This window comes from Lagopus leucura, unplaced genomic scaffold, assembly GCF_019238085.1.
Source record: "Lagopus leucura isolate 7727_CA_CO unplaced genomic scaffold, USGS_WTPT01 Super-Scaffold_806, whole genome shotgun sequence".
NCBI lineage: Eukaryota > Metazoa > Chordata > Aves > Galliformes > Phasianidae > Lagopus > Lagopus leucura.
Window position 1 is genome coordinate 3,229,150 of NW_024962260.1, and position 16,964 is coordinate 3,246,113.

A 16,964-nucleotide genomic window follows, 5' to 3' on the forward strand; every position below is an offset into this window, starting at 1 on the left:
AGCCCTTCTCAGCATTCTTGTGCTGTGAATGTGGCCCACGCCTTCAGCCAAACAATGCATGCTCAGACTCCTTGTGTCTCCACAGCCCTAAAAACATGAGCCCTGCTGAGTCTTCTGCCTTCCTTACCATTCCTTGGACGGGATGGATGCGGGATACCCTGGCTCTGTGGGGATGATGGGGATGAGCTCCGGGCTGTGCTGTGATTTGCAGCTGATGTTTTTGATTCTGATGTTTTGGGTTTCTTCTTGGAGCGCCTTGTCTGATATTTGGTCAATTCCATGTCTTCAGCTTAGAGTGATGGCTTCTTATAACCCATCAGAGTCACACCCTAATGTAGCCACAAATATGGAAAGAACCTTCCTGCCTCACATTTTTGGGTAATAAAATACTATTTGAGAAGGCAAACATTTTCCCTAGTTACCCTATAGGCAGCTGCCTCAGCAGTGCAACGTCAGGAGGTGGTTAGATGCCTGCAGTTCCCATCTCAGGTCAGTTCATCAACGTGTCACAGATCTCTACTTTGTTGTAGGACAACCTTTGCTGTGTTGGGGTTGGGATTTTTCCTGCTCCTTCTCCTCCCAGAATTTCCTTTCTGTTTGATGTGCTCCTTTGCAGTGTAGCTGGTGTTATTTCGGTGTGGCTGCTGAAGCCTGGAAGCAGCCTTTGTCCCCAGAGAGCTCTAGCTCAGCCCCAATGGACTGATGCCTTCCTCTGCCCTCATGCCACTTGTGTGTGTCATTCTGTTAACAAGGGAGAAATTAAGAGACTTAATTTGACAAACATCTAGTGACAGGAGAGCATGGCATGGCCCTGTGCCTAGCAAGGCTCCATTGCAGAGCTTTGCTGGAGCACAGCACCCTGCAGGGCACACAGCGTGGGCACTGCTGAGGATGGAGGATGACTGCGCACTGCTTGTTTGCCTTTGCAGACTTGGGGAACGGTGTTTTGAAATGATTATGAGCCACTGCCTATTGTGTTCTGAAGCAACTTGAAGTGTAATTGATGTGCGTTACAGCCACGTTCTTCTGGAGCTTTCCCAAAGGGGAAGAAATATTTCCTTTTAAAGCTGAGCAGTGTGGAGCCAGCGGACAGAGCAAAGAGGTGCTGTAGTCAAGAACCATCCTCTCCTTGCAGAGCTCCAGGCACAGCAGGACCTCTGGTTTATGGCCAGCAGAGAAATGCAGCTGTTCTGTCAGCATCCTCCTGCTGACACTTGGAGCTCCCAGGTGCCTGTAGGTTTTACCCCTCTTAAGGGGCTGATGTGCTCCACTGAGATCATTTGATAAGGAGATGCTCTGCAGCCCTTCTGGAGCGCCCAGATCCCATGCCACAGCAAAATCCCTGGGCTCAGTGTTTCTTTGAGAGCCAAAAGGGGCTGCTGGAAAGCAGTGATGCTGGTTGGGATTTGTGGGAGGGCATCCAGCAAATCGGTGGGTTGTGCTGTGTGGGGCAGGGCGAAAAAGGAACAGAAAGCTGCTTCTTTCTCTGGGGGGACTGGTGTTACTGTGGTGAAGGAATTAACCAGGGATTGGTAAGAAATCAGTCTTCATTGAATTTGGTTACAGGCAGTCCCTGACAGAGGAATTGCAAACCACCTGAAAGAGGTTCTTGTTCAGCAGCACACCAGCACATGGCCGCACTGTAAGCGAGGAAGTGTCCCGATCTGACTGCGATGCCTTTGCCACACAGGCATTCTATTACAGGGCTTTAAATGTAAAGATCAGTAAGGCACTGGGCAATATGGAAAGTAAGCATCAGTGCAGTGCTTTTCACCTCGTCCTGCCCTGCATTGCTCTGTGAGCATGGGGAGGAAACAAACAGCTCGCACCAGTCTGTAGGAGGGAAGTGATTAGACGAGCTTCAGCTGTTTTTTTCCCCTCCTGAAAGGCCTTCTTTCATCAGGATATGTTAGGACAAGTGCTTTTTCAAGCCAGGATATCAGTGGAAGACACAGTGTTCTGTAGAAGTCATCCAGTTCCTGGGTAGCATCAACAGATGCGATTGCTCTGCACAGAATATATGACCGACCTTTTCTTTTCTTTCTTTTCTTTTTCTTTTTGTATGGGTTTAGAAGCAAAAGGATGTGAGTTTTACAGCTAGTTATGAATCTTTTTGAATTTACTGACTTCTGCCTGACTCTTGGGCCAGCACAATGCTTCTGCTGTTCAAAGAAAACCAGTCCAAATTAGTATGTATAAACCACTCGTATTTATGTCGCTAACAAACGCTGCTTGCTAAGGCATTTAGCACTGCTGCTGGGGAGGGAGCTGGGGGGCTCTGTAACTATGGGACTTTTTTTTTTTTGGCTTTTTGGGAGATTTAAAAAAAAAAAAGCTGGAATTTGGATGTTTACTGGGGTTGCAGCATTTCAGAGTGTTGGAACGCTGGGTTGGGATGTCATGGGATGTCACGTCATGCCTTTTTCTCACTTTTATTTTGTTAGCTATTAGAGGATTCGCATGGAGTGGCTGAGGGCGAAGTGTTCCTGGAGCAGAGTTAAGGGTCAGCGTTGGGTAACCTCACCATTTTGGTGCAGTGTTCCAGGACAACTCACGGTGGCTGTTGTGCAGCACTGAGCCGGTGCATCCAACAGCAGCTGGGGGGAAATTGCAGTGCTGGGGAGCACAAGCTGACTTACTCAGCGCTGTGCTTTGTGCAGAAGGAGGCACAAGCATTTCAGCTAGAACACTTTCAGCTGGAACAGAAAGTTTGCTCTCAGTCACTTCTTCAGTTTTGCTTTTCAGTTCATTGCCATGCAGATAAATACCTGGTGGCAAAACGTGTGCTGTGTGTGTCAACCTCTGCCTGCGGGCACTTCTGCTCCCCCAGCACAGCTCTCTGACTGGGAAACGTTCTGCCTTATTGTGAAGGTTTCCTGCCTGCTGTGAACGAGAGCGTTAGGAGCTGCATGTTATCTAACCATTCCTTTCCTCTTGCTGATAAACCAGCTGGGTATGCACGAGGCTGCAATCTAGTGAACATCCTATACATTGTGTTGGTGTCGCAGCTTTGATGTCACTTCTGTCCTTTTTTTTTTTAATGCTTTCCTGTTAGATCTGGAGTAAGAAGGAAACAGGGCTCTTCCTGCCTTGCTTATGGGATGGACCAAGTGCCTGCCTGCAGGGATTCTTGCTGTTGGTGGGTGCTGGTGGTGAGGGCTGCGGGGCCATCGCTGGGAGCTCCCGGTGAGCCAGGGGTGAGTGCTGTGGGAGCAGAAATGGGGAGAGCCTTGTTCTCATCGCAGTGCGATTGTCCTGCCGACAGCTTGTTGGTCTGAGATGGGGCTGAGGGAGCCTGAAGCTTGTGCTGTGAATTTAGGTTGCTTTTTAGGGGGGACTGAAGTCTCAAATGTAAACCCAGTCCAGCTTTTCTGGGACCTTTGTGCCTTGAAGAAAGCTGTAAATTCAGGCAGCAACAGCAAACCTTGGCTCTGTCCTTGGGGGAGGGAAGACCTGACTTGGAGCAGGAGCTGGGAAGGCTTGAATTGATGGCTCTTTACCACACTGCTGGTGCTCACTGCTAGCCAGGGGCAAAGACCTCAGGGACAGAGCACAGAACAGACGAGCAGTGGGAGCAGCAGCTGCTATGGGATCATTTTCTGTAGCATAAGTAACTCTGGTGGCGCACAGCCTCATAGTGGAGCTTTTATATTTAGTTGATAGCAGCCAGTAACAAACAGCTGTCTATGTTGGGAAGTGTGGGATGGCAGAAAGTTGGGCTCTGTAGCAAGGAATGTCTCTTGTGATGCTCCTGCCTGATGTTTGGAGTGGGGTAGGAAGTGCAAGGTAAGCAGTTACTGTGGCAACTAAAACGTGGCTTAGGAGATGTTCATTTCCAGCCCTGTGGGAAGCGCCAACTTTACCACTTCTGTCCTTGTCTGTTTCTGAAATGCTTGCAGTGCATTACAGGACTGTGTAATTAGGCTTGTGCTGCTCCTTGCTCTAACTGCTGGTTTTGATTGGCTTTCTCATTAGCCATGTTTCATTTGATCTGGGAATGCAGCTTTGTGTGTGCTTACGCTGTGACCTCCCTTCTTATCAGCACTGTTTCCCAGGTCAGTTGTGTCTCAGCAGAGCAGAGAAATGCCTTTGCTGCTTTGCCTGTTGCTTTTCGCCCCGAAGTTTCATTTCATTCTGCTGTGTTGTGCAGGTTTTTCACCTTCCTTCCCTGCCCTGTAAATCTGTGATTTATAGCTCTGTGTTCTTGTTTCTGCATTCCAAAGAAATCTCAAGAACTGAAATTAATAGGGACTGATTGACTCAAGAGATGATCTGAAGTTATTTACAGGTCTATGCCTGTAGGAATTCTTACCCTCTACTGTTTTTAAGTTGCAGAATTTGATAATCAAGTGATAAAGTCATTTTCAGTCCATGACAGCTCAGGCAAGCATATTCTGCTATGGCCAAGCAATAAAATGTTGGTGGAAAATGACACCATTCTTCATGAATAATCCTGGAGCCGTGCCTTGCAAGTGGCAGAATCTACCTTTGGGAGCAGCTTCTTGTGGCAAATCCTGCTGTGTTTTAATGAGTACAAGTCCTTCCTTCTCCAGGCACACTGACTGGAGCACACGTTTTGCTGCTGTTTCCTTTGAGCTCACTTCCTGTGTCCTTTGTTTTCCAGCCTAAGCGAGAGCTTTTTCATGGTGAAAGGAGCAGCCCTCTTCTTGCAACAAGGAAACAGCTCCCAGGGCCAGCGAAGTCTCCAGCATCCTCACAAACATGCAGGTATGGATTAAAGCATGGCCTGATGCTCCTTTCCCTCTTTCTTCCCCACTCCTCTCCTTCACACTGGCAGCCCAACAGCAGGTGTGGCGGTGGTTGGCTCCTCTGTCACAGGGGGTTTTGTACAACCTGCTGGGGAAAAGGAGATTTTCAGTCCACTTGACATGAATGGGAACATATGGTGATCTTGTCTTTGTTTAAACTTTTGTCATCCGCTTGGAAGTGTATCTGGAGCAGAAGTTTATTCTCTGCAGACATTGTGGCATTCTGTAGCCAGGAAAGCCCTCTAAGCCAGGGGCTGTGCTGTATGTGTGTCCCTATTTTCTGCAGCCTGCAGTGAAGAAATGTCGCTTGTTTCTGCTTCAGTAGTTTGATCTTTGCCTTCTCCTTTGGCCTGTGGGGAGGAAAATGCAATGGGTTGAGTCATACGGCTCCAGCACCCCTTCTGTGGTTACTGGGCTCCTGATTCAGTGTGTCAGGGACGTTGCTCCTGAGTGCTCTCCCAGCCTCCCACAGTCTGAAGCTTGGGACTTCATATGACAGCATCTTTCTTTTTATTATTATTATTTTTAAGCCACCTGTTGCTGGTTTTGTTCAGTGCTACTTCTCAAAAGTGAGGTACGCTTTCAGTGGGATTTGAGCCTCTGGACAAACACCCCTTTCTTATCTCCTTACAGCCCCTTTTCTGGTTTCAGGAAATCCCCTTTTCAGTTAACCAATCTAAATCTGGCCTGCGGGCATTTCTCATGGTTTGAGAACAGCTTGTCCTTCCTCCAGGCACACTCCAGTGTTCCAGAATGGTGGGAGGAGAGTTGTGTGGTGAAGGTCTGTAAGGACTGATAAGCAGACGGGGTTTGAGGAAGTTGGATCCCACTCATCCTGTATTTTTATGCCTTCTGTCATTGATGGTTTTGTAATAAGTGGTTAAGGGGCAAGAAGAATTAAGCTCATCAGGGCATTTTGAGTGCAGAAGCATGTGGGAAAGGCACAGTGTGGTACTGTGTGCCTGCTGCTTAGTAAACACTCCAAGCACAAAGAGGCTGTTTGAATGCCAAGCGTGGCTTTGGGTTTCTTCAATTGTCAGCAATTTGGTATACCCAGCAAACATCCTACAGAAGGAATTTTATCTTTTATGGAAAGTTATGAGTGTGTTACCAAGTTATTAGATGTGAACTTGGTTTGTTTTCTTGTAGATTCTTTGTTCCTTTTGCTTGTTTTCACTGAGCAGAAATATACCCACCACTTTGGAGTAGTTGCATGAGCAGATCTTTATTTGTTGCAGAAGGGATGCATCACCTGAATAGAGCCACTCCTGCAGCCCTTCCTCCTCAGAAGCTGCTTATGTTCAGATGACCTTTTCTGATGTTGTCTCTGCTCTCACTGCAGGTGATTTGCCCCAGCACCTCCAGGTGATGATCAACCTCCTTCGCTGTGAGGATAGAATCAAACTGGTAAGAACAGGTGCATTTTCCTGCCCTTCTTTCTGTTGGAGGAGTTTGAACCAGATCTCTACAGGGTCACAGAAAGCATTGGCAAATTCATGGTTAGCTTCAGACTGCTGCACTTGGTTGCCAGCCCCACCATGCTTCCCCGTATGCAACTTTGGGGCTGATCCTTACGTCCAGGTTATGAGTTGAGTCTGTGTTAATTATCCTCTCTGGAATGGCTAGATAGAATGTTTCAGTGAAGGCTTGTCAGTGTGGAAGAGCCCTCTGAGGTTCTCCAGCTTAGTGCACAATCAGTACTTCTACCTGCTTTCAAGTTGAACATCTTCAGAGGAAACCTTCAGATTGTATTTGGTAATGCTTCTGCAGCATGGGACAGGTCATCTAGACTGCTCTTATCTCTAATCCTCTCCTGATTCCAAGACAAACTGGCCTTGCTTGGATGAGGGACTACCTCTCCCAACGTCTCTCATCCTGCAGCTGAATAAAGCTTTGAGGCACAATTACACCTGTAAAATATTAGGCAGCAATGGAAGTGCAGATTGTCCAAAAGCTGTTGTGCAGAGCTTGATGTCTTTTTGTTGTTGTTCCTAGGCTGTCCGTTTGGAAAGCGTATGGACGGACAGAGTGCGGTACATGGTGGTTGTGTACAGCAACGGGAGGCAGGACACAGAAGAGAATATTTTGCTGGGTGTGGATTTTTCCAGCAAGGAGAGGTATGTCTAGGGCAAAGGCAGGAGGCCTTCTCTGGAAAGCTTGTCAACAACTGTCCCCAAGCAGTTAATTTTCATGTACTCCAGCAAAAGAAGAGACATAGTTGTTAATTCTTCTGACCGTTGTGAGAGCGCTTTTTGTTCCAGAGAACTTTCAGTCTCCTTAGAATCTCTAGGCACTCTATGCAGCTGTGGGCAAAGCATTCACTTGTAATCCATCTGGAGGGCTGTGGTATCTAACTCATTTGTGGTAGCTTGCTTTCTCCTCACAACAAAATGCTTCTGTGGAAATGTTTCCTGAAGTGGAACTTATTTGCTCCATCAGACTTCAAGTCTGTTCGTGGCATGATGCAATGGAGCTGTTTCAGGTAGGTTAGTTGCCAAATAGTATCAACAATAGTGCAAAAGTACCTCCAAAACCAACAAACAAATGTGTTAGTAATGAGCTGTTCCTTTTGTCTGACTGATAAGAGCACAGAATGTTTTGAAATGAAAATAAAACGTTGCTGCAGACCTTCTCACATAATTCCAGTTGTAGGTGAGGAAACCAAGAACAGCTCTTGGCTGGAATAGGTGAGGCTGCTTTGGCAGAGCTAGAGTTAGAAGGCAGACTCCAGATTTGTTTCTGTTCCCTGGGTAGATTGAGCATGCTGCCATGCTGAGCTGACACAGCCAATGGGGCTTTGTGTTTTTGTCTGGTTAAACCTCTGTGGATTGAAGTGGGAAGGGAGAGCTTTTGCACTGCTGTGAGTCCTGTTGGTGAACTCCTAGCAGTGCCTTCCTAAGGAGATTATTGACTTGGCTTTGGTGCTGCTTCTGTGTCTGCTCTAAATTACTGCTGTTGGTGTTAGGGAGGAAATTCCAACATTACATTCCTTCCTGGCACATCTGCAACAGCAGGCAGCATTGGCCTTGTCTTCTCCAAATCCAAGGTGACCATCCAGTGATTTCCTCCTGGAGGTGATTGGTGTGAAACAAGAGGAGAGATGGAAAAGTAATGGCACATCCATCCCAACTGCGAGGTTCTGCTGGTTCATTCAGTTGCCTCTGAAAACTGAGGGATTTGTTAATTAAGGAAATGTGTCATGCATAAAGAGGTCTGTTGGCATTAATGACTCGTTGAGGGACTCCAAGGCTCCATGTTGAGGCTGAAATGGCACTTCTCAGCTGTGAGTGTGCTGGCTGCTGAGAGTTGGGCTGGTTGGGCTTTTGTGGGCTTTATTCCTTGTATGTGTGTTTAATAAGAAACTTTTTTCTCACAGAGCTCTAGAGTGTATGTTGTCTATGTGTGAGTTCAAACTGGCTTTGTAATAGCCTTTGATTCACTGTAGGCAGTGGCTGAAGGCTTTAAAAATAATAGAATAAAAGAAACCAAAACAGTCCTGAGTTCTTGCTGCTGGTTGTTGGATGCGTCCTGATTTCCTTTAAAACTTTAATATCTCAGCAACTGAATTATTTAGTGGTTGAAAGTTGCTGGCCCCCAATTATAGTTGTTTCCTTGCCAAATTGCATCTTTGAAATAGAAGTGTTCTTCTGGGTGAGGTACACCCATAAAATGCTTTTTTTTCTTTTCTGTCAGCCAAAGCGATGAAGTGAGAACCAAGCACACAAACCTTTGAAAGGCCCCCAGGATCCTCTCTGCAAAGGGCAGAAAGGAAAGCATCTGCCAGCACTTGCTGAAAGCTGAATCTCTGCTTTCAGAGATTATATCCTGCTCTTCTGTCCTGTTAGGGATGTTCCTTGCACTGAGCTTATGAAGGTGAGAGAGGAGGAGAGGTGATGAGACAAATACTGCAGTGCATTCTGGCAGCTATGGTGGTTCTGACTCTTGATTCTGTGCTGCTGGTTCTCCAGTTGGTATCAGAGAAGACCTTTACACTTTAGTTGTCCATCTCCTTATGTGCTACACATGAAATAGCTGAAGATGATATGAGGAATTACTAAAGCAAGGCTAGAGGATTTTAAAAATTAAAGACTATTAATAATTGAGGATATTGGCATGACTGCATTGTGGCCTATATTTAACATCCATAACATTTCTCTTCCAGTAAAAGCTGCACTATAGGAATGGTTCTTCGTCTGTGGAGTGATACTAAGATCCATCTTGATGGCGATGGGTAAGAAGCCCCATTGAAAGCATGGATGTGAATGGCCTTCCCTTTTGGGGCTGCTGTGGGAGAGACACTCTGTCACCATACAAATTAAGTCCCAATTTCAGATTCATGGCTGCAGTCCTTTAATTCAGGGAGCTCCAGGGGTGGAGCTCCCATTCCTGGTGCTGTATGGCAGGTGTCCACTTGTCGCTTTTCTTTGGGGGGATAATGGAAAATTGGTGATGGAAATTCTCAACCCTTATTCCTTTTGATTGTGGGTGCTCCTAGAGCTAACTTGCAGCAGCCTGAAAGCAGAGAAGTGCAGTTTGTGACTTTTTCCCCCTCTCTCTTAGTGGCTTCAGTGTGAGCACTGCTGGGAGAATGCACATCTTCAAGCCAGTGTCGGTGCAAGCCATGTGGTATGTGTGCTAATTAGCTTTATTGAGAAAGAGGCTGTAATTTCTGTGAATAAATTAACAACAAACAAATTGCATTTTAGCGTTTTCCACAGCTGATATTCAGCGAGCTGCAGCAGAGATGCTGCTTCCCTGTGTCAGCTGGCAGCAATGTTATAAAGGGGCTCTGGGAGCACTGATCCAAAGCCAGCATCTTCTGCTGCAGCTGTGTGCTCTGTGACATGAGGGCAGTGGGAAATGGCACTGATGAGATGTATGCACATGAAAGCCCAGTGTGAATTCATCAGGGTGCCAACCCGGTCTTTCCTCTCTATGCATAACCTCCCAAGTATGAGGGAGTCTTGTGACCCATTGCCAAACTGATGGCATTTCCAACTCTGCCCCATTCCTGGGGCCAGGCTGGGGCTGCTTCTGCATGGAAACTTTCTGTGCCACTCCGCAATCATGCTCACCTTTCAGCTCCTGTCACCCCTCCCATGTGCAGGGATTCCAAAATGCTGAAGCACAGACGATTGAATCAGCAGCAGCTGTGCCAGCAAATGCCTTCTTGAAGAGGCTTTATCCTGCCACAAACAGAGCAAATGCCTCTCCTTGAGTTCTTTGTGGAGCCTCAGGAAACTCCTGTGCTTGTCATAGCTGGTAGGGACAAGATAAAGGTGTAGAGAATGGTGTGTCAGGGATGGTTTGGTACAGAAACAAATCAAACTTGATCCTGTCATTGTTTTGAGCTCAGCCCCTCCTGTTGGCAGCCTTAGATGTGGTTAATATGTTCACTACAGTGACATCTTCAGAGCAGAGCAGGGCCTTAAAAAAAAAAATAATGGAGGAGGGAAGGGAGGAAAGAAAAAGTAATGCTAAGATTTACAAAAACAAATGACCCAATCTGGGTCCTGTCCCTGGAGCGTGTCGGGGCCAAGAATGCTGTAAATATGTATTTGATTCCTTGCTGAAGGTGGTTTGAAAATTGTCCATGTTCTTTGTTTTTCTTTGGTCTGGCTTTACAAGTTAGCTAATGATTAGGTCCCGGAGTGGCTGTGCCTCGTGCTTGCCAGTTGATGAGGAGAAGATCTGAGCCTCCATCTCAGATGGGCTCTTAAGAAAACCTTCAAGGTGCTCCTCTGAACTCTGATACAGTAAAGCTGCAGCTCTCAAAAAGTGACTGCAACACAGTGCCAAAAGTCTTCTGTGAAAATCTCTTAATCCTGATGTGTGTGTACTTATGCCTGCACAATTTTGTTCCCAATCCTGCAGGTCTGCTCTACAAATCCTCCATAAAGCCTGTGAGGTTGCCAGAAGGTACAACTACTTCCCAGGTGGGATGGCCTTGGTCTGGGCCACGTACTATGAAAGCTGCATCAGCTCTGACCAGAGCTGCATCAATGAGTGGAATGCCATGCAGGACCTGGAGTCCACCCGCCCCGACTCTCCAGCTCTGTTTGTTGACAAGTCAGTTCTCAGTTTTATTATGAAAAGTTGACTTGGTTCACAAGAGAAATCCCCTTTTTTGTTTCTTTTGTTCTCCTGGCAGTTAATTTCCTTTCTCTACTTTAAATGCCTTCAAATGTTTTTCTTCCATTTTCCTGGTCGAGATGCTTTCAATGCAAGTCCTTCCCACCAGCGCTCTGTGCTGTGTGTCTGTTGCATTGTCTCAGCAGTGTTTACTGCTGGTTTGGAGACATCCTCTCCCTCTTCCTTTCCAGGCCAACTGAAAGGGAACGGACAGAACGCCTGATTAAAGCCAAGCTCCGGAGCATCATGATGAGCAAAGACCTGGAAAATGTGACTTCCAAGGAGGTAAATAGAAAAACTTCTCCTCGTTATTCTTCCTGCTAGACTCCTTTTCCAGAGAATGTTATACTGACAAAGACATATTGTATGATGAGGTGCCATTGACTTTTGAGTGTATTGCCAACTGATCCTCAAAGGTTCTGCTCTTTGGCTTTGCTGCACCTCTTTTCTTAGTTGTAAAACAGAGTAATGCCAATATTAGAGCACGTTTTTCAAGATCTTAGTAACAAGCCAGGGTGGCATCAGAGGTGATACTTCATTCCAACTTGCAGCACTTCTGGGCATGTCCAAGCAGTGAATTTGGAGCCACTTATTCCTCATGGTGCTGTAAGCAAAGATAGCTCTCTCAAAAGTTGCAGTTAGTGGCTTTGTGTCGTCCCAGCTGTGAGTATACATGGCTGTTTTAGAGGAGCAAGCTGATCTTCACTTGTTTTTGGACACAGAGTGTGCTAAGAAGCAGTGTTTTCCTTTCTCCTTGTTGGCTTCACTTTAAGATTCTGTTTTCTTTGTTCCTGAGCAATGTCAGAGAGGCTTACTGGTGAGACCTTGCTGCTATGTCTATGGATGAAGAGTCACAAGTCAAGGCTAAAACGAGTTTGGATCTGTCCCACAGGGACACAGTGCAGATGTACTTGGAGCAAATGGCAATAGTTCTGTGTAGGTTTGGGTTTTGAGTTTCACGTTTGTTAGTTGCTCTCCTGGGTCTTGTTCATCTCAAGTTATTTTTTGGAAGGAGGTGCATGATATATGTGTGTTTTACTTGGATGTTATCTGAAGTCTTCTTCACAGATCTCAAACATGGGGGCCTAAGATGCCACGTAGTGAGATTCTTTGTCTACAAAAGGCTGAATCCCTCCTGCTGTCTTTAATGAAGTACATAAAAAGTGCTTTGTGAAAGAGTGCCAGTAAATGTTGCTATTGAACAGAGATGATTCTAGGTGGCATCCTTTGTTTTCTGCTCTGCAGATCCGGAATGAGCTGGAAAAACACATGAATTGCAACTTGAAAGAATTCAAGGAATTCATAGACAATGAAATGCTGCTTATCCTGGGTCAGATGGACAAACCCTCTCTGATTTTTGATCACTTGTATCTGGTGAGTTGCCCTGTTGGGAGCTCTAGCAGAGCTGAAGGCTCAGTGAGAGCGATCTGATGGGTCACTGGGCTGTGGGGATCTGCATTTGGTATCAAGTTCTGTGTGCGTGGCCAAAGCTGTATGAAGAGGAAGGCTGGATGAAGGTGCTGTGCCCTTCAACTTTAAGCAGAAGCAAAGAAAGATGTGTATTCTATGTAATGTTTTGCCACTAGATGGAACTCCAGGCAAAACCAGACGCTGCCATCTGGAACAAAGACTTGCTTGAGATGAGCACATTTGTGCCTGTTATGCTGGGGTCACTTCTGGTTTTTTTTTCCTGGAGAGAGTCAGAGGAAGTGCTGATGTCTGAGGGCAAATCCTGCTTTTTTATATCCAATTTAGCTTTATGTTATGTGGATACAGTGAGATCCAGTGTAGCCACCTCTAGAACTTTCAGGATTTGCCTCATGCTCCCCATATATATATAAGTACTTATGATCACAGTGGTTAAAAATCCAGAATGGCCAGGGCACAGTGATCTGGGATTGAACTTACCCCTGACTCTTACATCTTACAGGATTTCTTGCTGTACAGCCCTTATGACTTTTTATCCACAGTTCTTCTGATTTCAGAGGAGCTGTGAACTTCCTTATGCCTGAATTTGATGCTGTTAGGATAAGCCTGGTCTGGCTGCTAGAATGATTCAGGCAGCATTCGACAGTTCTTCACATCAGTCTGAAGCTGGAGGTACTAATTGTGCCCTTTAGAAACCATTAGCAACATTGCAGTTGGCAGCTGAGGAGTAGTGCTGAGACTGGGGCAGTTCAGAATCTTAGAAATGGGGAAGCTCCTTTGAAAGATGTTTTTATCTGTGTGACTGTTGCAGGGGTCGGAGTGGAATGCCTCTAACCTGGAGGAGCTGCAGGGCTCAGGGTGAGTACTGAACATTCCAGGCTGTGAGTCAGGTCTCTTGAGATGCCATGTGGCATTTGAAGATGGTAGGGAAGAGTTCTCAGCAATGTGGGTAACTGATATCAAGACTTTGGGCAGGAAAGCTTTCTTGTCTTGTTTCCATCACATATTCACATACGAAGTGGGAACAGCAAAGCTTCAAGACCTTTTAACCACCCTCCCAGTGTGTAGCAGCCAGGTATGAAGCAGATGTCAGGTGTAAATTCCTGCAGGCTGCAGAAGAGCGAATGTTACAGTGCAACATTCAGGAAAAACTCCATCTAAATGGAGCAGAATTTGCTGTGGGTGAGCAATCCCCACCTCACCTGCCCAGACAGGCAGCTGCAGGGCTGTCTTTCACCACACTGTCATCACCACACCACTTCTTGGCTTGATTTATTTTCAGGCTTTTTAGATGAGTGAGAATTTTACGTATAATATTTGCTGTTTTCCCAAGGCATGCAGCACCTCTGATGTGAGAAACTGAAAATGATTGCTCAACAGCATGACTAAAAATGTTTAATTTGGAATCCTTGGGAACAGATGTCTGAACATCTTTGAGCAAGTGGATCAACCAGCATGTCAGTGCTTCTGATCTATGATGAGGGCATCTTGACATGCGGTGCCTAGAAGTCAAAGCTGGGCAAACTGAAACAAATATCCTGCAGCCTTGATTTATCTGAATGATATGAAATAGTAAATCAATACAGGCCTTCATTCTCCCTAGAGACACTGTAAACCCTGCCATAGTGCTTGGCAGGAATCAGGAGATTCACAACGTGCATCAGTTTCCTTTTCCTGGCCGTGGCAGTTCAACTCTATTTTTCTTTTTGTTCTCCGCAGCATTGACTACATTTTGAACGTGACCAGGGAAATAGATAACTTTTTCCCTGGCTTGTTTGCTTATCACAACATCCGGGTGTATGATGAGGAGACGACTGACCTCCTGGCTCACTGGAACGAGGCGTATCATTTCATAAACAAGGCCAAGTAAGTGGGCTGGGGGACGTGGCTTGATGTGAGAGTGCGTCCAAGCAGAGTGCATCCAATCCAAGCCACAGCAGAAGCTGCCTGAGGTCTGGAGGAGGTGACACTGCCCCACGTGCTCCAGCCAGCTCTGCAGCTGGAGGTGGCAGCTGGGCTTTGTGTTACATCTCCTGCCAGGAGTTCTGTGTCCCTGGAGCTTCCGTGTACTTTGTGTCTTCCTGTGCTGGTTTTAACCCATTTCTAACCCATGGGGTTGTTTTGTGTTTTTTTTAAATAATAGTAATCATTTTGTTTTGCTTCTAAAAGGAAACGAGAGCATTTCCTCTACTTGAGATGTTCTGGAAATATTCCAACGTGTGTCCTTGTTGAACGAGCCCAAGAGATGGTCGCAGAGCCCATCACACTCTGCTGCTGTCACATGCAGGCTGCTGCTGCTTATCCCTGTGCCCAAAGCATTGGGCAAGTGGGTGGGAGGCTTCATGGTGGCCTCTGAAGTGACAGCATGGCTGAGACTGGCCTTCCCACCTCCTGCCTTTTCTGGAGGAGAATTCTTCTCGTGGGCATCTTAGTCTAAAACATTCATGACCTACAGAGCTGTGGTGTTAGAGTGGTTAGCAGAACAAAGTACTGCCCCTCCACCATTTAAAATGTCAACACCACATAGGATAAGCAGAAACATTAGAGAGGTGCTTTCTTCATCTTTCTGCAGGAAGAATCACTCCAAGTGCCTGGTGCACTGCAAAATGGGCGTGAGCCGGTCTGCGTCCACTGTGATAGCTTATGCAATGAAAGAGTTTGGCTGGTCACTGGAAAAGGCCTATAATTACGTGAAGCAGAAACGCAGCATTGCAAGGCCAAATGCAGGCTTCATGAGACAGCTTCTGGAGTATGAAGGCATTTTAGATGCAAGGTAAGGTGACAGAATGAACGGAAAGGTGATCTGCAGGAAATCAAAGGACCTCTTTGTTGGCAGCACCTTTAGAGTTTCAGTATATCACCAAATACTGAGGTCCAGGGATTTCTGTTCAGGCAATCAACCCTTCTTGCAATGAACACGACAAAGGCAGTGACAGCGTGTGTGGTGCTGCAGTCTGAAGGCCACACCACTGTGCAGAGGGGCTCTTTGGAAGGGCAGAAGCAGGAGCCTGGGCTAACTGCACTTTTCTAAACCTTTTCTCTGCCAGCCCACCCCAGATGGAAATTAGCTGTCTTCAGCTCTGGTGTAATTCATTGAGTGTTTCTCTGTGCTTGTGTTGGTGTTTCTCAGCAGCCAGGCTGTTCAGCAAAACATTGTTCTTGTTTTATGAGGCAGAACTGAGCTTGGGCAGTGTTGGAGCCGTTCTGGGTGACCATGCCAATCATGAGGCTTTGTCGTTGCAAAGGCTGTGGTATCTAATAAGGGTTTCTGTATGCTCCACACTTCACTTGGCCTCTGCTCTAGCTGAGGTAGAGAAGGAAAATTTTCCACTCTGGCAAAAGCCGTGCCACGAAACGTGCAGAGATGTTGGTTCAGAGCATCTGATGCTGGCAGAAGTCTCTGTTCCCATCATATTTGCAGTGCAGGGCCATGCTATGAGTCTGCTGGGCCAAAGAGATGCTGGAGCAGGTGCAGTGGGCAAACTCCTTCAGTGCTCAGGATGGCTTTGCCCTGGTGGGGCTGGACCTGCCAATCAGTCTGTTCTGAGTTGTGAATCTGCTCTGTGCATAGAGAGGGAGGGACGCTCCTGGAGCTGAGCGCTTTCAGCTTGTGCCGCAGCCATCAGCAGCTGCTCCTCTGTGCTCACTTGTATCTCTGTCCTTCCTCCAGCAAGCAACGCCACAACAAGCTGTGGAAGCAGCAGGCAGAGAGCAACCTCCCCCAGAGCACAGATGGCACCGCAGGGTCAGGTGACTTCTTATTTGAGAGCTTGGACATCGACCTTGAAAACCGGCTGGCTGACCTGGACACCCCATCGCAGTCAGCTTACCTGGACAACCGAGCAGGCACCGAGCTGCCCATGGGCTTCAATTACTGCTTCCGCCGCCTCTCGGACACGCTGCTGGAGAACAAGGTGCCTGGGGACAGGGGGAGCTTTTGCCACGTGGAGCAGCTGGAACGGGATGCGCTCACAGAGCGTGCGGCCTCGCTGGCGAGGCAGCCTCCAGCTGTGCCTCCGGAGATGGCCAAAGGCCTGGAGCCAGCAGAGCCTCTGGAAGAGCTGAGCAGCTTCTGTGACAAGGAGGTGAAGAAGAAACGAGAGTTCAGCCCTCGGAAGGCGAGGATGGTGCTGGGCGCCGTGGAAGCAGGGGAGGATGGTATCAGGGAGGAAAACCCGGTGGAGAAGTGGAAGCGGCGGTTGTCCATGCACAAGGAGGAGAGCAGGCTTAATAGGGAGAACTTGAATAACAACAACAGCAAAAGGAGTTGCCCAGAGGATTTTGAGGTGCGTATGGATCTGATGTGTAGGTGATTAGCATGGCTGACTACTGCAGGTGGAACTACTCATCTTCATAGCGCAGTCTCATTTGACTTGGATAAAGTCTTCTGTTCCATGATGAGCTTCTTCCTTTTCAAAGTGCTTCTGAACATGGCTTTGCTTGCTCAAGCTATGGATATAGATGCCAGACAGAGCACGCACATGAGTGCGCTGTAAACTGCTCTGGGCAGCTTGCTTGCATGACCATCACTTGAGACAGTAGGTGTCCTTCCACTGGGAGTTCTTGTTCCTGCTGCAGGGCATGAAGAGACAGGGCAGTGGGCTGCCTTTCAAAGCTGCGTAGATCTCATGACCT

The 16,964-nt window shown here is 47.1% G+C and overlaps 1 protein-coding gene across 5 annotated transcripts in view; it reads left to right on the top strand.

Annotated features, from left to right (window-relative positions):
* The window catches only part of SSH1 (slingshot protein phosphatase 1), a 28,722-nt gene that overhangs the window by 8,200 nt on the left and 3,558 nt on the right, over positions 1 to 16,964 (top strand). The window contains exons 1-14 of one of the 5 annotated variants that reach the window (XM_042865850.1): positions 2,123 to 2,189; positions 3,056 to 3,197; positions 4,625 to 4,728; positions 6,112 to 6,176; positions 6,765 to 6,886; positions 8,932 to 9,000; positions 9,330 to 9,395; positions 10,644 to 10,838; positions 11,093 to 11,186; positions 12,147 to 12,275; positions 13,141 to 13,187; positions 14,049 to 14,195; positions 14,902 to 15,102; positions 16,000 to 16,615. In XM_042865850.1, coding sequence (XP_042721784.1) covers positions 4,644 to 4,728; positions 6,112 to 6,176; positions 6,765 to 6,886; positions 8,932 to 9,000; positions 9,330 to 9,395; positions 10,644 to 10,838; positions 11,093 to 11,186; positions 12,147 to 12,275; positions 13,141 to 13,187; positions 14,049 to 14,195; positions 14,902 to 15,102; positions 16,000 to 16,615 — 1,836 coding nt within the window. In that variant the 5' untranslated portion in view covers positions 2,123 to 2,189; positions 3,056 to 3,197; positions 4,625 to 4,643. Of the gene's footprint in view, positions 1 to 1,924; positions 2,190 to 3,055; positions 3,198 to 4,624; positions 4,729 to 6,111; positions 6,177 to 6,764; positions 6,887 to 8,931; positions 9,001 to 9,329; positions 9,396 to 10,643; positions 10,839 to 11,092; positions 11,187 to 12,146; positions 12,276 to 13,140; positions 13,188 to 14,048; positions 14,196 to 14,901; positions 15,103 to 15,999; positions 16,616 to 16,964 lie in introns of those variants that run through there. The other 4 variants (XM_042865848.1, XM_042865849.1, XM_042865847.1 and 1 more) reach the window with 4 other exon arrangements.